The 27,389-nt window shown below is 45.3% G+C and overlaps 1 protein-coding gene across 1 annotated transcript; it reads right to left on the reverse strand.

The window, feature by feature from the left end:
- Window positions 1–1,191: 1,191 nt before the first annotated feature.
- On the reverse strand, window positions 1,192–27,389 carry DYNLRB1 (dynein light chain roadblock-type 1). The gene is made up of 4 exons (XM_069243813.1): window positions 27,248–27,389; window positions 20,830–20,905; window positions 2,108–2,275; window positions 1,192–1,493 (listed from the first exon to the last, which is right to left on the reverse strand). Exons 1-4 carry the CDS (start codon window positions 27,248–27,250, stop codon window positions 1,450–1,452), a joined length of 291 nt encoding a protein of 96 aa, XP_069099914.1. The 5' UTR covers window positions 27,251–27,389; the 3' UTR covers window positions 1,192–1,449.

A 27,389-nucleotide genomic window follows, 5' to 3' on the forward strand; every position in this document is an offset into this window, starting at 1 on the left:
TGCCAACTACAACAAACATAATGGATCACTAGGTCCGCTCACTTCAGCCACTAGCTAACTTCACTATGAGTGATGCCATTCAACCAATTTACAATGGTAAGGTATGCTTTTTGGAAAATAAATATTTTGTCCTCAACCAATATTTTACTTGTAGATTGACGATGGCGCAGCAGTTTTTCAAACAAAGAAGTTGTACAAAAGCATGACAAAACAAGCACTGACAGCCAAAAGGCTAGCAGCCAACACCATACATATTGGCTTTTGCCAATGCTTGTCTAACGTCTTGCTGTAAATCTACACGCTGACAGTGTGGCAAGTCACTTAAAAAAACTACTTTTGTACATTACGGGAAAATGGGAGTCTTTGTAGCCTACTACTAAAGCCCAATCTCAAATGCAGACTGCAATGACCAGAGGATCTTGCATCTCTCATACTTCATCACCCACCTCACCAGAAAATGCAAAGTTACGTATGTGTATTCCTGCATGACAATTGCAGCAAATGATATCTTTTCAGACTTTAAGGCTTAAACATCGGTAGCCAACATTCATCGAATAACTATAACTCTGGACGTGTTAGTGGGCACTGAATAAATCCAGTGTGTGTGCACACTATCAAATCATTCAAGGTCCGCAAACTAACTTGTGGGGGGTTGCAATAGTTTGAGAAATGGGACATGTCAGCCTTGGAGTAAGACATGGTACCCATGGTAGTGGCCAGGGAATGAGTTAACGTTAAATTTTATAGCATTTTTCACATTCAACATGTCATTCTGACATTATTTTAAATTTCAGATGGTGGGCTCAATTTAAAGAGGTCAAACAAGGCAAACTGATCAGTTTTTTACTCAATTCGCTCAATTAAATCTAGCCAAGACTCAAAAAGAAACAATTCCACAGCCCCCAAGGAGTGCCCTTCTAACTTGCTGCAAAACACCCTAAACTACATGACCTGCAGGGAATAATCAAAATCTCTTCCAATAACACACTTATTTTAGCATCACAATCAAAAGCGCTTCCTCTTTGCGGAATGTGAGGGGTGGGTGTGCAATGAGTCAACATATAACGCCTAGGCAAGAAAAGGAGTATTATTAAAATTAAGTCCTGCATGGAGTTATAGAAATCAACAGGCCAACAGTTTATCATAAACAGAAATATTCAGAATTGATTCATGACCATATCAGGACAAACACAGGTTTAAATAATGTGTTTAATGAAAAGCATATTGTGTCATATGTCCATTTCTGCAGTTCAAAGGTGCTTTTGTTGTTTGGACAATCTTGCAGGGATGAATTTAGGCTTCAGGGTCTCTGATAAAAAAAAAAAAAAAAAGAAGAAAAGGAAGAGCAGGTTCTGCCCTTGACATCGGGATGGCAAAGAGGAATTGATGCAAGTACTTTTTTGGTGATTAAATAAAAGTTCTAGAAATCCAAATGGGAACTGTAAAAGATTATTCAGATGGGTTCTGGACGACAATCAGGAAGTAATCTTTATCTGGAAAAAGCAAAAACACATATTGAGTCATTCAATCGCTAAGTTACCTCCATGGTTTTACACAAAGACAAATCTTACCATCTAGTCCTCAGAAAATCCTAATAATATATAATATATATATATATAACATCACTGGGCAAAGACACGGTCCACACATGGTCAACGGTCGTGGACTGGGGGCAAGACCATTCAGACCAGGTTCTGACACTAGAACTGGGAAAAGGGGTTACCACAGATATAAATTTGGACATGTGATATGTAGACTCAAGCTTCTAAATGTAAAGGTCAATGAATGCCCAAAATCCCCAAGTGCATAGTCATTCTGCGTGGTACCAGTCGTGTATGTATGTGCTGCTGCGAGTGCTATACCCGGTGCGTGTTGATTTGTGTAGCCAGCACCGCCACTCCATTAGCCACAACAATTTGTATATTTGACAGAAGCCTGCACTTGTGCACGAAGAGGTGAGGTAGCAATTAGTCTGCATGTGCTTTACCCATTTTATGCAAGTTCTTAAGCTTGAGAAACCCTTTTACCTATATTAAAACACAAACCTTTTATGCATCCACGATGTTTGTTTTAGCTGTACTTCCCCTCATTACTTAGCTAAAATTACCTGGTGCAACCATTATCTCATTTTTCTTGGACCGGATTCGCAGGAATGTGAGATCATTTTGAGGATCTATATCTCGCACAGTGCTTCGAGCCTTCATTATGAGATTGTGCATTTGACCAGCATACTGCAAAGTGGTTGAATTGTCCATGGTGCTTTTGATGGGAATTCCTGTGGAATGCAGAGAAAAGGATGATACAAAGACTGCTTAAGCAACAACACTGTACAAAATTTTCCTTACAAGCTATACGACATCTGAAAAAGATCATGGTCTTAATCGTTTCGGTGCGTCAGACTGCCGGGAGCCATCCAACGCAACTGTGGTCATGTGAAACTTAAAGTGAAATGAGTCGATCAGCTCATATCACTTCCACTGCATGGGTGCTCAGCGGGATATCTGAGGCAGACGGGAGAGGTATCATTGGAAAGGGGAGAATTTTCCCTTTCAAATGGTGCCCCTCCGGATCTCTGCTTGGGGATCAGCGCAGGTGGGTGATCCCCAAGGAGAGACCTATCCACTAGGCACCAGGGAGGGGGGGGGGGGGGGAGGACATTTACAGCCTTTACACGAGGTGTGGGGGGTGGAGGCAGAAAGCCCACTAGAAACCAGGGGTTCATTTGATGTATATATCTCTAGGGGTGGGGGCTTCCCTAAATGTGGGGAGGGGGTGTTGGACAGACTGGGGCAATAGCCCCCGATCTGCCCCCCTTCCCCCTCCGGAGGGCAGTGAGCCCATAGGTTTTTTTTTTGTCATCTAGGGGCGTGGGCTTGTCTAGAATCGCCAATGCAGAATCAACCCAAACATCCCACCAAAAAAAAAAAAAAAAAACACAGTCTTTCTCTCGCCCTCCCCAAACGGGCAGATAGGGGCAAAAGTTCCCAATCAGCCCCTGCAGGGGGTGGGGTCAGAAAGCCCACTAGGCACCAGGGATTCTTTATGGTAGTCTAGGGGTTGCCCAGAATGAGCATGGCAATGTTCCCTCCCCCCAAATAAATGGGCACAGTCTTTCTGTTCCCCCTGGGGCAGATTGGGACTGTTAACTCTGATCTGGCCCTCAGGGCGGGCAGAACACTCACTAGACACCCGAGAAGCATTTGTTTTTAAAAATAGAGTGGTGTGGGCTGGCCATCACCAAGGGCTTGGTAATGCCCCCCCCCCAGACTAATGCATCTCATCCCAATGGCAAGCAAGAGGGCACTCTACATATGGGCCAAGAGCCTAGCTCACTCCCAATATCGTCCCACTTGCAATGATGAGCAAATGCACTTTTAAGACTTTGGTACGCTGCCACCTGGAAAAACCTACCAGACCCAAACACTAATGAAACTAAAAATGTGGGGGAGTTTATGGTGGTGTGCTTCACATGTACCTCACACCATTTTCTTACCCACAATGCCCTGCACACCTCCAACTTAGCCTGCAATCATGCATTCTCCCTACATTTCTGAGACAGAAACCTCCGTAATCAACAGGAATCCACAAAATTCCTACTAACCAGTATTGCTCCATCTGTACTGATAAAAACTCTGCCCCACTTGTGTGTGTGTGTGCCCAAAGTAAAGTCCGCCTAAAAACGTATGAAAATAAAACTTCCCTTTTGGACCCCCTTTGTTCCCCCTCAACTTTTATCAGGAGACCAGTTGGAACACTGGATAGTGTGAAATTTGTGGCTCCCCTCAGATTCCAGTACTTTCCATCACAGAAATGTGTCTTTAGACAAATTTTAAGGTTTGAAGGGGATTCCGAGTAACAGAATGTGGTGAGAGCCACACAGGTTACGCCACCTTAGATTCCCCTGGGTGTCTAGTCTTCAAAAACGTACAGGTTTGCTAGGTTTCCCTAGGTGCCAGCTGAAGTAGGGCCCAAAAACCACAGCTACCCACTTTGCAAAAAACAAGTCAGATTTGCGTGGAAAAACATGATGTATCCATGTTGCTTTTGGACTGTTTCCTGATGCAGGCACTAGGCCTACACGCACAAGTGAGGTACCATTTTCAGAAGACATAGGAGAATGCTGGTTGGAAGGAAATTTGTGGCTCTGTGCAGATTCCAGAACTTTCCATCACAGAAATGCGAGGAGAATGTGTTTAAGCAAAAAGTTTGAGGTTTGCAAGGGATATTGGGTAAAACAACCTGGTTAGAACACACAAGTCACCCATACTGGATTCCTCCTCTGGATGTCTAATTTTGAAAAATGTACAGGTTTGCTAGGTTTCCCTAGGTGCCGGCTGAGCTACTGCCCAAAACCCACACCTAGACACATTGCAAAAAAAAGAAAAAAAGTCAGTTTTCAGTGGAAAAATGTGGTGCCCAGTGCATTTCGGGCAGTTTCCTGTTGTGGGCACTAGGCCTACCCACACAACTGAGGTACTATTTTTATCTGGAGACTTTGGGGAACACAGAATGGCGGAACAAGTGTTATTACCAATTGTCTTTGTCTGGGTTTGCGCCTTCAAAATGTAAGACAGTGTGTAAGAAAGAAGTCATTTTGAGAAATGCCATTTAGTTCACATGCTAGTATGGATACTGTAGGAAAGTACCATCTTGCCTGGCATGTTACCCCCATTTTTCACTGTATATATGTTGTTTTAGTTGTATGTGTCACTGGGACCCTGCCAGCCAGGGCCCCAGTGCTCATAAGTGTGCCTGAATGTGTTACCTGTGTTATGACTAACTGTCTCACTGAGGCTCTGCTAATCAGAACCTCAGTGGTTATGCTCTCTCATTTCTTTCAAATTGTCACGAACAGGCTAGTGACCAATTTTACCAATTTACATTGGCATACTGGAACACCCTTATAATTCCCTAGTATATGGTACTGAGGTACCCAGGGTATTCGGGTTCCAGGAGATCCCTATGGGCTGCAGCATTTCTTTTGCCACCCATAGGGAGTTCTGACAATTCTTACACAGGCCTGCCACTGCAGCCTGAGTGAAATAACGTCCACGTTATTTCACAGCCATTTTACACTGCACTTAAGTAACTTATAAGTCACCTATATGTCTAACCGTTACCTGGTAAAGGTTGGGTGCTAAGTTACTTAGTGTGTGGGCACCCTGGCACTAGCCAAGGTGCCCCCACATTGTTCAGGGCCAATTCCCCGGACTTTGTGAGTGCGGGGACACCATTACACGCGTGCACTACATATAGGTCACTACCTATATGTAGCTTCACAATGGTAACTCCGAATATGGCCATGTAACAATATCTATGATCATGGAATTGCCCCCTCTATACCATCCTGGCATAGTTGGCACAATCCCATGATCCCACGGGTCTCTAGTACAGACCCTGGCACTGCCAAACTGCCTTTCCTGGGGTTTCACTGCAGCTGCTGCCAACCCCTCAGACAGGTTTCTGCCCTCCTGGGGTCCAGCCAGGAAGGCAGAACAAAGGACTTCCTCAGAGGGAGGGTGTTACACCCTCTCCCTTTGGAAAATGGTGTTAGGGCTGGGGAGGAGTAGCCTCCCCCAGCCTCTGGAAATGCTTTCATGGGCACAGATGGTGCCCATTTCTGCATAAGCCAGTCTACACCGGTTCAGGGACCCCTCCAGGCCTGCTCTGGCGAGAAACTGGACAAAGGAAAGGGGAGTGACCACTCCCCTGACCTGCACCTCCCCTGGGAGGTGCCCAGAGCTCCTCCAGTGTGCTCCAGACCTCTGCCATCTTGGAAACAGAGGTGCTGCTGGCACACTGGACTGCTCTGAGTGGCCAGTGCCAGCAGGTGACGTCAGAGACTCCTTCTGATAGGCTCCTTCAGGTGTTGCTAGCCTATCCTCTCTCCTAAGTAGCCAAACCCTCTTTTCTGGCTATTTAGGGTCTCTGTCTTTGGGGATTCCTTAGATAACGAATGCAAGAGCTCATCCGAGTTCCTCTGCATCTCTCTCTTCACCTTCTGCCAAGGAATCGACTGCTGACCGCGCTGGAAGCCTGCAAAACTGCAACAAAGTAGCAAAGACGACTACTGCAACTCTGTAACGCTGATCCTGCCGCCTTCTCGACTGCTTTCCTGGTGGTGCATGCTGTGGGGGTAGTCTGCCTCCTCTCTGCACTAGAAGCTCCGAAGAAATCTCCTGTGGGTCGACGGAATCGTCCCCCTGCAACCGCAGGCACCAAAGAACTGCATCACCGGTACCCTGGGTCTCCTCTCAGCACGACGAGCGAGGTCCCTTGAATCCAGCAACTCTGTCCAAGTGACTCCCACAGTCCGGTGACTCTTCAGTCCAAGTTTGGTGGAGGTAAGTCCTTGCCTCCCCACGCCAGACTGCATTGCTGGGAACCGCGACTTTTGCAGCTAATCCGGCCTCCGTGAACTTCCGGCGGAAATCCTTTGTGCACAGTCCAGCCAGGGTCCACGGCACTCTAACCTGCATTGCACGACCTCCTAAGTTGTCCTCCGGCGGCGTGGGACTCCTTTGTGCAACTTCGGGTGAGCACTGTTTCACTCCACTTCGTAGTGCCTGTTCCGGCACTTCTGCAGGTGCTGCCTGCTTCTGAGAGGGCTCCTTGTCTTGCTCGACGCCCCCCTGTCCCCAGACGCTATTGGCGACATCCTGGTCCCTCCTGGGCCACAGCAGCATCCAAAAACACTAACCGCACGATTTGCAGCTAGCAAGGCTTGTTGGCGGTCTTTCTTCAGGAAAACACTTCTGCACGACTCTCCACGGCGTGAGGGATCCGTCCTCCAAAGGGGAAGTTCCTAGCCCTTGTCGTTCCTGCAGAATCTTCAGCTTCTACTGTCTAGTAGCAGCTTCCTTGCACCCACAGCTGGCATTTCCTGGGCATCTGCCCATCTCCGACTTGCTTGTGACTTTTGGACTTGGTCCCCTTGTTCCACAGGTACCCTTGTTTGGAAATCCATCGTTGTTGCATTGCTGATTTGTGTCTTTCCTGCAGAATTCCCCTATCACGACTTCTATGTCCTTTGGGGAACTTTAGTGCACTTTGCACTCACTTTTCAGGGTCTTGGGGTGGGCTATTTTTCTAACCCTAACTGTTTTCTTACAGTCCCAGCGACCCTCTACAAGGTCACATAGGTTTGGGGTCCATTCGTGGTTCGCATTCCACTTTTGGAGTATATGGTTTGTGTTGCCCCTATCCCTATGTGTCCCCATTGCATCCTATTGTAACTATACATTGTTTGCACTGTTTTCTAATACTATTACTGCATATTTTGGTATTGTATACATATATCTTGTGTATATTTGCTATCCTCATACTGAGGGTACTCACTTAGATACTTTTGGCATATTGTCATAAAAATAAAGTACCTTTATTTTTAGTATATCTGTGTATTGTGTTTTCTTATGATATTGTGCATATGACACTAGTGGTACTGTAGGAGCTTCACTCGTCTCCTAGTTCAGCCTAAGCTGCTCTGCTAAGCTACCATTATCTATCAGCCTAAGCTGCTAGACACCCTATACACTAATAAGGGATAACTGGGCATGGTGCAAGATGTAAGTACCCCTTGGTACTCACTACAAGCCAGTCCAGCCTCCTACAGATACCCACAAATTCAGAGATGTGCACATAACCACTACTTCTAAACTCCACATCATGTGCCCATTTTGGAAATACATAGGTTTCCTTGATACATATTTTTCACGCTTTATATTTTACCAAATGAATTGCTATATACCCGGAACAGAATGAAAACCCACTACATGGTGCAGCACACCTTTGGCTCTAAGTACCTTGCGTTCCTGTTGAACCTACTAGCACTATATATCCCCGCAACCAGAAGGGTCCAGCGGACGTAACAGTATATTGCTTTTGAAAATCTGCCACAGCTGGAAAAAAGTTACAGATGAAAATGTAGACAGAAATGGCCAGTTTCTTTTTTTAACTCAATATCGATATTTTTTATTTCAACTGTTACTTTTTATAAGAAAATCTTGAAAGATCTATACAAATGACCCCTTGCTGAATTCAAACTTTTGTCTACGTTTCAGAAAGGGATAGCTTTCCGGGATCCACCATTGGTTCCACACCCACTTCTGCCACTAACTAGAAGGAGGTCACACACACACACACAAAATATAGGAAAAATGTGGTATGTCCCGGTAAGAAGCCAAAATTGTGTTGAAAAAGCTGGCTTTCTGATTCTAGTCTGTCTGTCTGTTCCTCAAAGCTGGGAAGATGTGATTTTAGCATGCAAACCCTTTGTTCGTGCTATTTGCAGGGAAAAAATAGCTGCTTACTTCTGCAGCACTATTTCCAATTTTTCTCCAAACAAAACAAAATGAAGCTGTATTTTGCTAATTTTCCAGTCCCCTCCATGGGAATCCACAAACCCAGGGTACCTTTAGAATCCTCAGGATGTTCGGAAAAAAAAGGACGCACATTTGGCGTGGACAGCTTATGTGGACGAAAAGTTATGGAGGAAAGAAGGCGTGGCCTAAGCGAGAACTATCCCAAATAGCCCCAAAAAAAGGCTTAGCACAGGCAGGGTAAAGGGCTTAGCAACGAAAGGGTTAAGAAATATACTTGTCATTCTACAGAAAATCTTCGTTGTGGGTGCAAGACTGCAGAAGACGACAACTGCAGGTATGTTTCCTTCATCATATACTTGTTCTACTTGCCAATTTAAGCTAATTTATTTCAATGCAGTTGCCAAACTTTATGCAGTCAATTTAATCTCCTTGGATAAAGTTGAAATCTAAATCTGCAGAAACCTTAATAGGATGCAGGATCTTTTACCCAGGGATGTGGAATTCCTATCGCCCGACGCCCGGGACATCTTGTTTGGGGTCAAGGGCAACAAGTTTTTATGTTCACTTCGTCCTTGGGACAAGTAGGCCCAACCCTCTGCAGCACAAACCCTTTGGCTGCCTGTTTACAGAGAGTGGAACTCTCTGCAGTTGAGGTAATGTGTTTCCAAAAGATGATGCTGTTCGAACTTGTATTTATGGTTCATTATTTCAAAACCTTCATTATTAGGGTGAGTGCTGTAAATAAATGTTTTAAGGTCACACTTCACTACTGACGTTGGTTCCAGTACAAAAAAAACAAAACGTGTATACACATGTTTGACAAGTTTAGGCTATGAGGCTAAGTATAATGCTCACAGAATGCTCTCTGATTAGATGCAAATGAAGTGTCATTTAGTAAAATGTTTTGATGCATGCTAGTATTTCCCAAAAATATTTCGAATGGAAAATCAGTGTAACCATTTTCAACACGATTATGGGAAGCATGAAAATAAACAAACACTGACAAAGCCAACTGATCTGACATATTTTTATAAGTCTTTTAGTTTCATCAATGCGTGTCTTGTTTTGACATGGCTTTTGTAACACTTTATTGTTGTGGGAGCTACCAGGCCCTCAACATCGTAACAAACACTGGCAAAAAAAAAAAAAAACGTTTTTGAACTCTAAAAGCACACGTTGCCACCAGTGGCATAACAAAGGCCCCGCAGCTGCCCTCCAGGGGGCCCCTTCAGCACAGCACCTGCCCTGAGTGAGTCTGGAGAGGGGGCTCCTCCATGTTCTTTGCAAAGGGGCACCCTCCAGTTTCGTTACGTCACTGATTGCCACTGTTGTTCCTGACACTGAACAAAACTACTTTGTGTGCCAATATGCTCCTTGTGGAAGAGAAGAATGCGATCACTCACAGTAAAGCCAGCCGAAAGAGAGAGAAATAGAAGTTTAATAATAACAAAATGTCTTTGTTAACACCAGACCTAATTAGGGACCAAGACTCACATGTAGGTAGCTTTTTGCATGTCGCAAACAGCGACTTTCGCTGTTTGCGACGTGCAAAAAGCACATTGCGATGCACAAACCCAGTTTTACGATTCGGTAACCTGGTTACCGAATCGCAAAACGGGTTTGCGACTCGCAATTATGAAGGGGTGTTCCCTTCCTAATTGCGACTCGCATTGCAATGTAGGATTGTTTTGCGAACGCGGGCGCAAGCCAATCGCAGTTTGCACCCATTTCAAATGGGTGCTAACACTTTCACAAAAGGCAAGGGGTCCCCCTGGGACCTATTCCCCATTGTGAATGTCACTGTAAACATTTTTTCATAAAACATTGCAGACCACTGCCTGCTCTGAAAAAAATGAAACTAAAAAGTTTCATTTTTCGTTTTTGTAATGCATCTCGTTTTCCTTTAAGGAAAACGGGCTGCATTACAAAAAAAACAAAAAAAACTGCTTTATTGAAAAGCAGTCACAGACATGGTGGTCTGCTGTCTCCAGCAGGCCACCATCCCTGTGAGGCCGCCATTCGCAAGGGGGTCGCAAATTGCGACCCACCTCATGATTTTTCATGAGGTGTGCATTTGCGAAGCCCTTGCGAATCACAGATGGTGTCAGGGACACCATCCTACATTCGGATTTGCGACTCGCAATTTGCGGGTCGCAAATCTGAACCTACCTACATGTGGCCCCAAATTCTTAAAGAAAGTCACAAAAGTGCACCCATGGTATATGTCGTACCCCTATAAAATATTTGTGAACTGTATTTTAGCATGGGTAAATACGCATGTGTAGATTTTCTCATGTGAAAATCTATTGAGCATTTGCAAGTTCATTTTCCCTCCAGCCACTTTCTTCCCAACCCTGGAAGAAGTTCTAATTCTGCCATTGTCAGGAGTAAATGTCCAACCTTTCTTATTATGGGAAAATATTAGAGAGAAGCTGGTGAAAATCTTTAAAACATGCAGGTTAGTAGGTTTGCAGACTCAAAGGCATTCCAGCCCTGGAACTATTGCTTACTGCTTCCTCCAGCCCCAGTATGCAGATCTGCAGAAAGGTGGAAAAATAAGGAAATTGCTACAGTAGGGATTGAAACTGCAAGTATTCAAGCCCTACTATGGTAGTAGCCCTGGCATAATCAGAGAGACTATTATCAGAGCTCTTACATAATGAGATTGCTGCCATAATTTGGCGCCACACTACATGGCACCAAAGGGACAAGTAGATCTTTTTACAGGACAAGTAGATTTGAGAAGCAGCCTGTCCCGTGGACAAGTAGATATTTTAATAAATTCCACACCCCTGTTTACCACTTTTTAAGAGTGTGGTCAATGTAATTGCCCTGTAATCTCTTTCACCTCTTCCTTCTGTTCAAGGCAATGTCTCCCTTCATCCTGTGTGTGTGAATCCTTACACAGCTTTTACCATCATTCCCATTTTCTTTCATTCTTTCCTAAGCAGATTCAAGTGTGCCATTCTACGTTCACAATGAGTTCTATACTCTACTAAACGCAATTTGGTGCATTTCCTAATACAGAGTATCTCCCTGGTTCTTATAAGCACTGCATTCGCAACCAGTCTCACCCAGTCTTTTACTGTTCTCCTTGACTGTTCCTTTCCATAGCCTATAATGTATTCTTCAGAGATCCTATATAGCTACAACTTTCGCTTGCTTCTTCTTATCCACTACATTATGAGCTTAGGTAGTATTTACATTTCTCTGATTTTATACAACCACTGCGTGTCACAATGTCCCCCAGCATGAGCTTTGGTAGTATTTACATTTCTCAGATTTTATACAACCACAGCAGGTCACAATGTACCCCAGCATTTAGCTGCATCTCTTTGTTGCCACGTTGGTGTCCTCCTTATTTTATGTAGCTCACTATGGTTTCTTATATTTCTATAAAATTCTGTTCTGCAAAAGACTTAAGTCAAACATTCCTCTGGCAAAATAATCACCCTGCCGTAGTGTTCATTCTGTACCGCCCTTTTTGTCTTACTTCCCATCAGCCCAGTTGGCTTCACAGGTGTACTTCCGCCACTTCTAGGTCTCCCCTTATTATGTCTTTGTCTTAGTGGTACATCTTCTGTTAGTGGCATATTCTAACATATTATGCGTTGTTACCATCTGGTTCTCATTCAAAGTGCCCACTATACCATGGCAGCTACAATTACACCCTCATGTTTTACTGCACCCCACAAGAGTGTACCGCGGAGTGGTCATTCACCACGTAAAAATCTAAAATGAAAAATGCATTCTGTTCTTCCACTGTGTTCCTGCCATTCCCTCTGCACACTCTCTTGCTCTGTCACCACCACCATCAAATCAAATTTGTTTCTGCCTCTACCAGTGGCTGTTCAAGCTCGTCCCTCATTAACAACACTGTCTCCACCCTTCTCCTCATTCTTTCTAGGTCAGCCTTTATGTTAAGTGAGTTCCATTTTGTTAAATTTGTCCTTGCCTTTGGGTATCTCCTACCCCCACCAACATCCAATATCTTCAATTAACAGCATAATCCAGCTTTCTGACACAAAGAGATACCATGTACAAGATGCCACTGAGTCCCGTTCTACAACACCATTATCCTTTGATGGCTCATCTTGTGTTTGCATTATTCACTCCTTATATGCCTTTCTACAATATTACACTGAATTCTCAAACATACTTTCTGGATATTATCCTCAGCTCCACATTGCTAATTCTTCATGTAATTTTTTCTTCCTCATCTGACACTTTCTTTGAACAAACCATCAAAATTAGCATTAATTTATCCTCTATATTATCTCAGTGTCCTTTTCATTTTCCTCATACTGCATAAAGTTCCTACTCCTACATGTAGGAAGCTGGCTCTTTATAAGATATATCAAAATTAAATATATTGTGAAAAGAGCCTAGAGGTTCCCTTATTAATTGTCAGGGGCTTGCTGTAGCAATCCCAAGTTTAGGGGGGTAGTGTGTTCGAGCAGCCTTAGGTTCATCAGAGAGCAGTGTTAAGACATCTGCAAATCAGTCAATAAATGAGACACGACTCAAGAAGGAGATCCTCACCAATTTACAAAAATAACAACAAGTGCATTTATGTTATTTAGGCACCAGAGTCAATACGTTCAGGTAAGTACATTTTGCAAGAAAAATCTCTACAGTTTTGAAAAGTTGACAGTGCAATGTCTGGAAGCTGCAATGTTATCCTTTGGAGGAAAAACAGATAGAAGAACATGTACAGTACAGTGACTTACGAGGCCAATCTCCTGGACTTTAGGTAAGCATTGGGCAAGGGTCAGGACCACACCAACAGGTCACACTGGGCAGCACCGGGCAACTGGGTGCATGATGAGTGCCCGATGTTACTCAATGGAGATCAGTGCGGTTGAAAACTTGCTCTAGGTGAGGACTGGGGATCGAGTCGGTGGGAACCAACAGAGGAGTTCCAATCTTGAGATGTCTGGGGACAAGGGGACACCTTCGGTTCTCGTCTCCACAGGCATGAGGGGGTTGGGGGGCGGTGGCGGGGGGAGGAGTTTGCAGAGGTGTCCTGAGGTGTCGGTTTTTCTCCACCAGAGCAGTCACAGTTGAGGGGGCCTGCGTGCAGATGCTGCAGGCAACATCGGCGGTTCCACAGTGGACAAGTCCAAGGTGGACTTCTCTGAAATGCTGGGGAACCACGCTGGCACCGTTGGTCCACTTCAACTGGGACTGTGTGGCACAGATGCAGTGGTGCTTTCAGTTTTCGGGTCTGAGCAGTCCAGAGTCCTCACAGTCAGTCTTGGGGTGCCTGCAAGATGCATGGAAAGGAGCTCCGCTGCTACACAGGAGTTTCTGGTTCTTTTTAGAAGGCAGGCAGTCCTCCCAGGCTTTGGAGGAACAACAGCTGCAGGCAAGACAACTTAGGCTTAATTTGGCAGGAGCAGCGGGCTGGCTGGCAGGGCTGGGTCCAATTCAGGTACTTCCTCTTTTGCCTTTGTGGCTCTACAATGCCCTTTGTAGGTCAGCAGGAATCTGCTTTTCTGGTGACAGGGGCTCCCCTAAATACTGAATTTAGGGATGTTTTGGGGAGTGTTAGGTAGTAGCCAATGGGGGCTACTTACCTTTGGGATCACTACACCCCCAATATGACCACTTCCTGGGGGAAGCGGGCATAACCCTGTCCCAGAGTTCCTAAATCTACCAACACCAAGATGGCAGATTTCTAAACGTGGTGTTCACATCAGGCAGATCACCTTAGGGGTGGGAGTGACCTCAGGAATGAACACGCCTCTCTGAATACTAGATTTCCTGTCTGTCCCAGTGCCAAATGGACCCGGAAGTGGGTGGGATGGGGGGGTCCATCATCTCTCCTTTGAGTGAAGCCAGATTGGCATACCAAAAAGGTGGCAGGTAGCTTTGAAGTTCCCTGCGCTGGAATGCAGATTCACGTCATCCTCTTTGGTGGGATGTGGAAACACCTTGCCCAGAGCAGGCTTTGTCTCTGACCATCCGAGAGCAAAGGCACTTTCCTTCACATTCACAATTTTAACTCCAATCTACACCATTAGCCCCACACGTCACATAAGTCATTTTACATAAAAGATCTCCGGCAAAGAGACCTCTTGTGGGTGCCTGTTGGGCACTGCAACGCCAGCCCGACGAGGAGCATGACCTATGATGATGCATGACACCCCTCTGGGTGTGTGAGGGCTCTTGCTCCTGAGGGATCAGAACTTTCCCGGTACCTTGGTCCTTAAACCGTACCTATTTCTTCAAGCATCATCTTTTCTATAAATGGAACTGCATACGTTTGTTGTGATATTTTAAAACTTTGGTTTAAAAAAAGCTCACACTGCCACAATAGTTTCTGGCACTGAACAATACTACTTTGTTTGCCAATATGCTCCTTGTGGAAGAGCAGAATGCTATCACTCACAGTAAAGCCAGTCATTGGAGGGATAGAGAGAAATATAATTCTAATTTAAAAAAATGTGTTGGTTAACACCAGACCTATTTGGGGCCCAAATCTTCAAGAAAGACAAAAAGTGCACCCATGGTACATGTCTTTGCATTGGTGACTTTTGTGAATTCACCTGGAAATCATACCCCTAGAAAATATTTGTGAACTCTATTTTAGCATGAGCAAATATGTATGTGTAGTTTTGCTCATGCAAAAATCTACTGAGCGTTTACAAGTTCACTTTTTCTCCAATCACTTTTTTCCCCAGTCTTGGAAGAACTTCTACTTCTGCCCTTGTCAGGAGTAAATTTCCAGCCTCTCTCAGTATGGGAAAAGATAGAAAAGAGCTGGTGAAAATCCTTAAAACATGCATTTTAGTAGGTGTGCACAGACTCAAAGGCCTTCCAGTCTTGGAACTATTGCTTACTGCTTCCTCCTGCCCCAGTACATGGATCTGCAGAAAGGTGGCAAAATAAGGAAATTGCTATAGTAGGGCTTTAAATTGCTAGTATTCAAGCCCTACTATATTATTAGCCCTGGTATAATTAAAGAGACTATTATCAGAGCTCTTACATATTGAGATTGTGATCGTAATTTGTTGCCACACTACATTGCACCAAAGGGACAGTAGATTTATGAAGCAACCTGTCCCATGAACAAGTAGACATTTTATTAAATTCCACACCCCTGCACCAACAGTATAACTCTGTTCCCTGGTGCTTTTGGAAGGTCTAGGGGGCCAACAAAGTCAACCCCTACCCTTTCAAAGAGAACCCCAACCACTGAAACTGGAATTCAGGGGGCCTTTGGGTGGCCATTTGTGATGCCAATGGCTTGACAGGCGACACAGGAGTTACAAAACTACTTCACCTTCTGGGACATACCTGGCCAGTACAAGTGACGTAGCAACCTACTCCAAGTTTTGGTCTGACCAAGATTCCCAGCTAAGAGAATGTCATGATCCAAAGTAAGCAGAAACTCTCTATACATCTGGGACACTACCACTCTCCAAGTGGCACCAGGTTTGGGGTCTTTGGCCTCAGTATACAGGAGTCCTTGGTCCCAATAGGTTCTGTGGGAGCCACTGACATCTTCCTTTTCCTGGTCAGCAGCTTGCTGTCTCAGGCTCTCAATAGTGAGATAGGTCCTCTGCCCCTGGCACAACTTTTACCTAGAGAGTCCTACTGGGCCTAGGAGGACTGCCGTGTAAGGCCCAAGTTCCTGGGGCTCAGTTCCCTCAAGGGCTGACAGTTCTTCTCCCTCAGGAGAGGGGACGTGAGCTTGGAGCTGCTCAGAAGCTGGCTTACCGGCCTTCCTGCCTTTTCTCTTGGATGGCAAGGCCATTATTCCAGGCTCTACCACCTTTTTTTCTCTCTGGGCTTTGCACTGTGCTCTGGTTTTCACACACATCCATTCAGGTATACGCAGCATAGCTGCATGAGCCTTTCTTTCGGCCTCAGGCCATGCTGAGGACTCCAGATCATATCCTAGTGGACAAGCTACAGGAATTGCAGAGGATATCACCACCTTTTTTTGGCCAGTAACCCCTCCCTACTCTAAGGACACCATTACCATGGGAAGGACCTTAGCTTGGTTGTCAGCATTGATGAATGTCAAAGTTTCAGTCACCATGGTGACACTTGCACTTGTATCCCTCAGTGCTTCAACTCGGATCCCATTAATATGAGGCTGTTGTCTGTACTTCTACAGATTACTGGGCCAGACAGCCACAGCAGCTACATCCACCCCATCCTCAGAGACTAAAGTTGCTTCAGTGAGCTCTCCGACATGGTCATGGCTGACATGGGATCCCATTTGGAGACTTTCCATTGCTGCGGGTGCTCTAGGGGAATTCTTTATTGGATAGGCAGGGTCTCCAGTTCTATGCCCACTGGCCTTGCAACTGAAGCACCAAGGATTTTTAGGATCTACAGGCCAGATGTAGTAAAGGTTTTTCACATCGCAAACAGCTAATTTCGCTGTTTGCGACGCGCAAAACCCACATCGGGATGCCAAATTCCAGCTTTGCGAGTCGGTAACCTGGTTACCGACTCGCAAAACGGGACTGCGAGTCGCAAATAGGAAGGGGTGTTCCCCTTCCTATTTGCGAGTCGCAGCGCAATGCTGCATTGCTTTGCAACTGCGAACGCAAAGCAATCGCAGTTAACACCAATGTCACACTGGTGGTAACCCATTCTCAAAAGGGAAGGGGTCCCCAAGGGACCCCTTCCCCTTTGTGAATGGCCTGGAAAAAAAAATTTCAGAGCAGGCAGTGGTCCTATGGACCACTGCCTGCTCTGAAAAAATGAAACTGAAACGTTTCATTTTTTCATTTTGTAATGCATCTCGTTTTCCTTTAAGGAAAACGGGCTGCATTATCAAAAAAACTGCTTTATTTAAAAGCAGTCACAGACACGGTGGTCTGCTGTCTCCAGCAGGCCACCATCTCTGTGAGTGCTGCGAGTCGCAAGGGGGGTCGCAAATTGCGACCCACCTCATTAAAAGTTGCGACCCCCATGCGAGTCGCAGATGGTGTCAGGGACACCAGCCTGCATCCTGAATTGCGACTAGCAAATTGCGAGTCGCAATTCAGGACATTGGTACATCTGGCCCAAAGTTCTTACCCTGGCACGCACCCTTGGTTTGTGATTTGTCTCCCAGCGTAGAGAGCCCTAATACTTCTGGCCGAGTTTCCTCATGGTACAAGCCCTCTCAAAGGCAGTGAACCATATGGTGATATCATCACACACTGAATATTTGGGGACAATCCTTTGGAGATCTTAGGGTCAAAAGCTTCTTCTTTTTCCCCTATTTAAAATTTTGCTACCACCAGAGATGGATCCTAAGCCCATCTCAGCTCTTTATTTTTCCATAGCTAAGAGTCTAGACTAACCCTATCCTCTTAGCTAGTTTCTGAAGTTCAACAGCTTCATTGTCTCTATCTACTGGGGTACTACCAGAAGTGCCTGCAGTGGTGTTACTGTCAGTGGAGTTGTCAAGTAATTCATCATCATCTTACATTGTCTCATTTTCAGGAGGTGCTACTTTGCTTGCATTAGCTTTGTAATTTTCTGCAAGCAGCTTCTGCTGATGAGCTTTTGTGGGCTTAGGGCCCCTGGCAAGTTTCCAAACCTAGCAGGGGGTCTTAAGCTGTGCAACCTTATGGTTTTTAAAGGGGGCCAAGGTTGAGCTCCTGGGATTAACCTGCTGTTCAATCATGGTTTTAAAATAGTCGGGACCTTTTTAGACCCTTAAAAAGAATCTAATTGAGCTACTAAAAGGCCTAACTAAAGTATTATCAATTCTTAACAGTTTGGACTGGGACATTTAACAGAAGGCCCTACTTCTATTTTTAAACAATTAAGAACAATTGAACAAATGTTTCCTGACCAAAGACAATTTTGGATTTCTTAGTGGTATCACTTATTAACCGAGGGGTACAGCAAATGTCAAGTCTTGTATCCCACCGCTGCCGCAAACGTAGAAAGCTGGTTCTTTAAATGTCATATCAAAATAAGATATATCATGCAGAGCCCAGGGGTTCCGTTACTAGCGGTCAGGGGCCTATTCTAGCAATCCCATGGTGCTCTTTTGGGGGTTACTGTGGTTGACAGCCATAGGCTTATCAGAGAAGAGTGTTAGACATCTGCAAATACACACAGCCAATAAATGAGACTTTCAACTCAAGAAGGAGACCCACACCAATTTACAAAAATAACAAGTATCTTCATATAAATTTAGGCACCAGAATCAATACGATCAGTTAAGTACGTTTTGCAAGAAAAATCTTTACAGTTTTGAAAAGTCAACACGTAGTGCAATTTCTGGAAGCTGCAATGTTATCCTATAGAGGAAAAACAAAGACAACAGAACAGCTACAATACAGAAACTTATGAGGCCAATCTCCTGGACTCTAGGTACGTATTTGGCAAGGGTCAGTACCATATCAACAGGTCACACCAGGCAGCACCGGGCCAGACGGGTGCAGAGGTGTAGTACAGCGTTACGTGCCCAATGTTACTCAACAGAGATCAGTACGGTCAAAAAGATGCGGCAGGTGAAGAATGGGGATCCAGTCAGTAGGAACCAACAAGTGGGTTCCAATCTTGAGATGTCTGGGGATAAGGGGACACCTTGAGTTCTCTTCTCCATGGGCCATGGTGAACAGGTGCAGAAATGTCCAGAGGCATCTGGTTGTCTCCACCGGAGCACTCGCGGTTGAGGAGGCATGCATGCAGACGTTGAAGGTGAAGTCAGAGTGTCCAAAATGGGCAAGTCCAAGGTGGAAGTCATCTCTAGCGGGCTGGGGAACCACATTGGCACCGTTTGTCCAATTCAAATCGGACTGTGCGGTATGGAAGCAGTAGTGCTTTCAGGATAGGGTTTTATAGGTCCAGAGTCCTCACAGTCAGCCTTGGGGTGCATGCAAGATGCAGGGAAGCAGCTCCTCTGCAACATGGGAGATCCTGTGTATTTTTTTTTGTAATTTTTTTTAAGAGAAGGCAGCCAGTCCTCCCAGGAACAAAAGCTTCAGGACAAGACGACTTTGGCGCAATTCAGCAGGAGCAGCGGACAGGCCTGAACGGCTGGGTCTCGATCAGGTGCTTCCTCCTTTGCTTTCGTAGCTCTTAAGTGTCCTGCTTCATAGGTAAGCAGGAATCTGCTTTTCTGGTGCCAGGGGCTCAACTAATTACTGAATTTAGAGGGGTTTCGGGGAGTGTAGGGTAGTAGGCAATGAGTTACTTACCCCTGGGATCACTACTCCCTCTACATGACTACTTACTGTCCTCCCAGAGTTCCTAAAAATGCCAACACCTATATGGCAGATTTCTAAATGTAGTGTCCACATCAGACAGCTTACCTTAGAGGTGGGACTGACCTGAGGGGATGGACACACCTCTCTGAATACTAAATTTCTCACCTGCCCTGTGCCAAATGGAACAGGGGGGGTAAGGAGGGTTTGCATCTCTCCTTTCAGTGTAGCCAGATCCGCATATCAAGGGTGGTAGGCTTCTTTGAAGCCCCCTGCCCCAGAATGCAGAATCACAGGCCATCCAGTTCTGTGGGCTGTGTAAACACCTAGCCAAGAGCAGGCTTCGTCTCCGACCACCTGACAGGAAAGGCTCTCACCTTAAGGGGCCAGAATCTTCTCTGGTGGTGGCAGGCTGTCTACAACTAGTCAGTCCCCACACGGGTAGCTGGTAGGGTTTCAGGCAGCACCTCTAAGGTGCCCTCTGGATGCATGTATTATTAAACTATCACTGGCATCACTGAGGGTTTATTAACAAGAGATATTTGATACCAAACTTCCCTATTTTCAGTAAAGCCATCATGTAGCTGGGGAACTCGTATTGACCAATGTCCTGCGTATGTACTTACAATGGCTTCCATGTTCACTCACTATATCTTAGAATCAACAAAGACATAGCAGGGGCATATCTGCTTTTGCAGATATGTCCTCACGTGTAACATAATGCAGCCTGCCCCAAGGCTGTAAGGCCTGCTGTAGGGGTGACTTACATATATTCCATGCAGTGTTGGGAGACATGGCACATAGGCTGTGTGCCATGTTGTGTTTTCACTTTTAGCTGCACCAAGACACACAGTCTGCAATGGCGGTCTGCATGTGCTAAGTGAGGCGTCACTGAGGATGGCACATACATGTTGTAGCCCTTGGGGCCTCTCTTTGGTACCCATGCCCTAGGAACCAGGGCTACTATTTACTAGAGACTTACAGGGGGCAAATGTTTTCCTGATTGAGGAACAATTGCACAGTTTTATGGAAAGAGATCCGGCACTTGGGACCTGGTTAGGAAGAATCCAGTGCGCTTTCAGTCAAAAAGTGTGGGGGGGGGAGGGGGCGACCATGTCAAAAAGGGGTACTTTCCTACACCATCTACAACCCTTTCTGTTTCCTAGAAGGAGTTACTTCTTTCTAGCATACTATTATCCATATCAATTTTCAGGATCTAACAGTAGGTGGGAGAGCCCAAGGTACCATTAGTTAGGTCAGAAAAAGTGTTGAAGTACTGGCAAAAATAATTCAGACGAAGTGGATCTTAACACCACTGTTAAAAATAAAAACCTCACCTTCACCATTGACAATGATAATGCCTTGTACTCCCTTCTGACTCTGGATCCGCTTCAGGGTTTCTTCAACTTCGGCCTGGAAGAGGGGAAAACAATCGAAGTCACTACATGTCTGTAACAAGAAACATCGTACATAAAAAATGCACTTCATGACCATATCCTATTAAGCCCCAATTGTGTGTTATCTCTTTACTCAAAACATAAAAATAATTAAGAAATTAGCCCCAACATAAGAATTACTTCTCAACAGAACTTCCAATAAATTGTTCAGGCTAGGGTTCTGCAAAGAATTTTGTTAACAGAAATTCTTCATTACAACATCTTGAAAACCTCTCATCCACAAGAGTCTTCAGGGATGCCAAGGATTCAAGAAGGTCATTAACAAACTATACACCTCTCATCTTCACCATTTACAGTATCAGGCAAGTGCTTTACCACTGTGGTGAAGCAGCTACTATTTCTCAGAATCTAGTGGAATCTATTGTCTCTTTTTCTGGCAAATTAACAAATCACACATATTTTGCTCTTGTTAGTTCTGTGTCAAATTGACAAAATATGACTTGTAGAACTTGAGTCATCAACTTTTACCATATTAAATGTGAGAATAGATTGTCCTGTTAAATTGAGGGATTGCTTTGGATGAGTCTCTTTACTTCTTGCACACGAATTTACAACCTCCTCCCCTCCACCTTTTCCCCATCCCAAGGACTCAAATTCATCTCTACTGACCTAATACAATATGGACAGATCAAAGTTGTGATACCAAGGGATAAATACATTCCAGAAAGAGGCCAGATTCAATTCAGTACCACTGGACTGGAAAAGGCCCTGACACTACACATACGCCGCAGTGTGGTTAGGATAAGTAGACCTAATGTTGCAGTAACACTGTTTCAGGTCACATGTCTCTCACCACAAAAGGGGTTAACTATAGTATCCTTGGATAGGCAGAAAGTGATTTGCTTTGTTTGAAGGACGCAAATTCCAACAAAACCTTGACAGTGCCCAATAGTAGGTGCTTCCAAATATTCAAACAGCCTTCAGCTGAAAAAAAACATTAGCCAGCCAGTGGATCTGTCTATGACAAGCTTCTGCAATTTTTCCAATCATATGCTACAAATATAAAATGACAAGAGAAAGAAAACCTGACTCTGCCTAAATGTGCCTAGCAAATGCTTGCAATAAAAATTGTGTATTAAAAAAAAGTTACTAATTAATGCATGTGATTTTATAACACCGAGTGGGTGCTTCCTTTCAGGGAGATGTACTTAGAACGGGCACAGAAAACATTTTACGTTTAAGTGTGCATCACAAGAAAACGTGATTCAAAGGTCAAGGGACAGTTTAATAGAAAATGAAACACTGATTTTTGAGGAAAAGTAAACTGAACCTAGGACTTAATCTACAACGCCTTTTTGCGGTCACAAACTGCGAATATTGACGTTCAGAACATCAAAAAGGACAGGTACCATGTACCATCCTGATTCTGTGAGTCAGTACACGGTTACCGACTTGCAAAAAGGGGACTGCATCTTGCAATTAGGAAGGGACGCCCCGAGGTCAATCCCTTCCTAACTGCGAGTCGCAGTGGTATGTATGATTGTTTTGTGACCGTGAATGTGGTCGCAAAACAATTTCAGATAACAATTTCAAAATGATGTTAACCCATTCGCAAACGGGAAGAGGTCCACACAGGACCGCTTGACCTTGGTGAATGCATGCAAAAATATTTCGGACCACTGCCTACTCTGAAAAAATGAAAGAAAAAAAATATATTTTTCAAATGCATCCTGTTTCCCTTTAAGGAAAACAGGATGCATTTAAAAAAAATAATAATAATAATTACACAAAATAAAGAAAACTGCTTTACTGAAAAACAGTCACAGACATGGTGGTCTGCTGAGCCCAGCAGGCCACAATCACCATCCCTGTGTGTGCGGACATCCCCACCGGGGTTGCAAATTGCGACCTACCTCATGAATATTAATGAGGTAGGTCATTTGAGACCCTACAGTGTAGGAGGCTGGCCTGGCTTATAGTGGGTACCCTATGGTACTTAAACCCTCTGCCAGGTCCAGTTATCCCTTATTAGTAGAATAGAGGTGTTTCTAGCAGCTTAGGCTGATAGAAGGTAGCTATGGCAAAGCAGCTTAGGCTGAACTAGGAGACATGCAAAGCTCCTACTTTACCAATTATATCATATGCACAATATCATAAGAAAACCCAATACACGGAGTTACTAAAAATAAAGGTACTTTATTTTTATGACAATATGCCACAAGTATCTCAGCGAGTACCCTCAGTAAGAAGGTAAGTAATATACACAAGTTATATGTACACAAACCCAAAACAGGTAAGTAAGTCAGAAAAGTACTGCAAACAGTGTAGAATTACAATAGGTTGCAATAGGTGAACATAGGTCTAGGGGCAACACAAACCATATACTCCAAAAGTGGAATGCAAATCACGAATGGACCCCAGACCTATGGGAGTTTGTAGAGAGTCGCTGGGACTGTAAGAAAACAGTCAGGGTGTCCAAGATACCCCACCCCAAGACCCTGAAAAGTAGGAGTAAAGTACACCTACTACCCCTAAAGAGCACAATAGTCGTGATAGGGGGATTCTGCAAGAACAAACACCAGCAGTGCACTGAAAACTGATTCCTGGACCTGAGGACCTGCAAAGCAAGGGGACCAAGTCCAATAGTCGCGACAGTGTTTCGGGGGGGGGCAGGAGCCCAGGTAACCTCTGGATAGAACAAGCTTGGAATTCTGCAAGAACGAAGAGGACTAGGAACTTCTCCTTTGGATGGAAGAAGTTCCACGTCGCGATGAAGGTTGCAGAAGTGTTCCCATGCAGAAATACCGCAAACAAGCCTTGCTAGCTGCAAGGGTTGCGGTAGAGGTTTTTGGGTGCTGCTGAGGACCAGGAAGGACCAGGATGTCACCCCTTGGATGAGGAGACAGAGGGGGCGCTCAGCAACTCAGAAAGCCCTCACAGAAGCAGGCAGCAGTCGCAGAAGTACCTGAACAGGCACTTGGAAGATTTGTGCACCGGAGTCCACGCAGAGTTACAAAAGAGGGTACCACGACGTCGGAGGCCAACGCAGCGGGTTGAGCACTGCTGGACGGAGTGCTGGGGACCCAGGCTAGGCTGTGCACAAAGGAAATCCTGGAAGAGTGCACAGAAGCCAGAGCAGCTGCAAATCACGCAGTACACAGGTTTGCAGTCTAGCGTGGAGAGGCAAGGACTTACCTCCACCAAACTTGGACTGAAGGATCACTGGACTGTGGGAGTCACCTGGATAGAGTTCCTGTGTTCCAGGGACCACGCTCGTCAGGATGAGAGGGGACCCAGAGGACCGGTGATGCAGTCTTTTGGTGCCTGCGTTAGCAGGGGGAAGATTCCGTCGACCCACAGGATATTTCTTCTTGGCTTCTGGTGCAGGGTGAAGGCAGGCGACCCCCCAGAGCATGCACCACCAGGAAACAGTCGAGAAAGCTGGCAGGATGAGGAGCTACAATGTTGCTGGTAGTCGTCTTGCTACTTTGTTGCGGTTTTGCAGGCGTCCTGGAGCAGTCAGCGGTCGATCCTTGGTAGAAGTCGAAGAGGATGATGCAGAGGAACTCTGGTGAGCTCTTGCATTCGTTATCTGAAGAATTCCCCAAAGCAAAGACCCTAAATAGCCAGAAAAGGAGGTTTGGCTACCAAGAAAGGTGGATTGGCTACCAAGAAAGGTAATAGCCTATCCGAGGAGGTCTCTGACGTCACCTGCTGGTACTGGCCACTCAGAGCAGTCCAGTGTGCCCCCAACACCTGTTTCCAAGATGGCAGAGGTCTGGGACACACTGGAGGAGCTCTGGGCACCTCCCCTGGGAGGTACTGGTCAGGGGAGTGGTCACTCCCCTTTCCTTTGTCCAGTTTCGCGCCAGAGCAGGGCTGGGGGATCCCTGAACCGGTGTAGACTGGCTTATGCAGAGATGGGCACCATCTGTGCCCATCAAAGGATTTCCAGAGGCTGGGGGAGGCTAATCCTCCCCATCCCTTCACACCTATTTCCAAAGGGAGAGGGTGTAACACCCTCTCTCAGAGGAAATCCTTTGTTCTGCCTTCCTGGGCCAGGGCTGCCTGGACCCCAAGAGGGCAGAAACCTGTCTGAGGGGTTGGTAGCAGCAGCTGCAGTGGAAACCCCGGAAAGGCAGTTTGGCAGTACCCAGGTTCTGTGCTAGAGACCCGGGGGATCATGCAATTGTCCCCCCAATACCAGAATGGTATTGGGGTGACAATTCCATGATCTTAGACATGTTACATGGCCATGTTCGGAGTTACCATTGTGACGCTATACCTATGTATAGTGCACGTGTGTAATGGTGTCCCCGCACTCACAAAGTCCGGGGAATTTGCCCTGAACGATGTGGGGGCACCTTGGCTAGTGCCAGGGTGCCCACACACTGAGTAACTTGGCACCCAACCTTCACCAAGTGAGGGTTAGACATATAGGTGACTTATAAGTTACTTATGTGCAGTGAAAATGGCTGTGAAATAACGTGGACGTTATTTCACTCAGGCTGCAGTGGCAGGCCTGTGTAAGAATTTTCAGAGCTCCCTATAGGAGGGGCAAAAAAAATGCTGCAGCCCATAGGGATCTCCTGGAACCCCAATACCCTGGGTACCTAAGTACCATATACAAGGGAATTATATGGGTGTACCAGTGTGCCAATGAGAATTGGTAAATTTAGTCACTAGCCTGCAGTGACAAATTTAGAAAGCAGAGAGAGCATAAACACTGAGGTTCTGGTTAGCAGAGCCTCAGTGATACAGTTGGGCACCACACAGGGAACACATACAGGGCACATACTATGAGCACTGAGGTCCTGCCTGGCAGGATCCCAGTGACACAAGGGCTAAAACAACATATCTACAGTGAAATATGGGGGTAACATGCCAGGCAAGATGGTACTTTCCTACAAATAGGGAATCGCTAAATGTGTTTGAGACACATATGTACATTTCACTTTGGGAGTCTCTAATTGTGATTCGCAATGAATCGCAATTAGAAACTCTCAAAATGAAATAGTCGTACATCTGGAGGTAATAATCACTAGTACCAGAGGGTAGCGTAGAATTTTCTACTTCACATCTTTTAATTGAAAGAAAGCAATGGAAATGTATCAGAAATTCAGATGCACAAAAAATATATACCAGGGATGTGTGAATGTGTCTCCACTACAAACACTAAAAGGAAAGGTTTGGAAACACCACGCATTGTACTGCTCCAAAAGCGAAGACGCTGTCTTTAAAGACTAAGTACAAAGGGAGTGGCAACCAGGCTACAAACAGAAACGCAAGCACGTTGGGTACCATGGCAACCAATTAATACACCAAGGTTTTCTTGTTGTACACCGTGTTCGCCATAAACTAACCAGTAACTAAATAAGAGGTGCAATCGGTCAAGCACTCACGAGGTAACCTATTTGCTGTATCTACTAAACACAAAAAGATCACAAGCACGAGAAAACTTTCCTGAAAGGGCAGTCCTATTTCTAAGTAGAAAAATATGCAGTTTAAGGGTTTTTTTCCAAGTCCAGCACACAACAGTGCCCCACCCTAAAAAACACACACAACGTCCTCAAAACAGCAGAAAAAAGTATTTCATTATTGATTGTGGATTTCAATACGCATTTACTAAGACGTTTAACATCCGTCAGCCAAAAGTACAGCGAATACTTGGTGACTGTAAGTGTAATATATGTATATTGTAAGACTTCCACAATTTTAACCAGTTAATACGCACATGGACATTTTAGAATCGGGAGTGCGACGCAGGGACGGAAAGAGAATAAAGAGGCAGTCACTGATCAGCAGTCCGATGGCTTATGATACGAAGATGTGGGCTCAGAGAGATTGGGAGCAGCGAGAAATAGGATGACGGTGATCAAGTCTGCGATGGGAATGCCTGAAAACTGAGTACACCTCTTTACTACAACAGAAATACGTGAGGGGGTAAGAAAAGGACCTGCCCCACCAGTTGCCAAGGGGGTGTAAAAAATTTGAAGTTTCTTATATCAGTGAGAAATATAGTACGATGTAGAACAGGGTGATCAAAGCAGCAACTGTAAGGCAGAAGGAAATGACCCAGCCCAAAATCAGCACACGCACTTCGGCGCATCAATGTCAGCAGTGTCCCTGCACCCTCCGATAGATGAATGTGGATCACCCATCACCACCACGCCAATGAAAAGACCTCCCAGGAGACAGCATCGCGTCTCCCAAGTAGATAATTGTGAGAATCACCCACCCGCACTCCCGGTGTGCTTCTGCCACCTGCAGACAGTGCGTCTCTAACCTGCACACACAGGGATCCGATGGGTCGCGCCCACTGAGTTAGTGATCCCTTAACTAACGCTGCAACACTTACCATGGTACCGACAATATAGTCGCCTCTAGTAAATTCTGATCATCGACCACACCGACACAAATCCTGAAGAGGACACGAGAGCATGCGCGTAACTACTGCAACTAACCAGGGAAAAGCCAATGAGGATCCGCCTTTTCGTTGT

This window comes from Pleurodeles waltl, chromosome 7, assembly GCF_031143425.1.
Source record: "Pleurodeles waltl isolate 20211129_DDA chromosome 7, aPleWal1.hap1.20221129, whole genome shotgun sequence".
Classification (NCBI taxonomy): Eukaryota; Metazoa; Chordata; class Amphibia; order Caudata; family Salamandridae; genus Pleurodeles; species Pleurodeles waltl.

Bases quoted from the DNA above. Each gene is read 5' to 3' on its own strand.
- DYNLRB1 (XM_069243813.1), bottom strand. The intron at 2,276-20,829 runs GTGAGGTTTTTA...TGCATTCCACAG, and splicing joins TATCATTGTCAATGGTGAAG to GAATTCCCATCAAAAGCACC. The intron at 1,494-2,107 runs GTAATTTTAGCT...TGCTTTTTCCAG, and splicing joins TGAGATAATGGTTGCACCAG to ATAAAGATTACTTCCTGATT.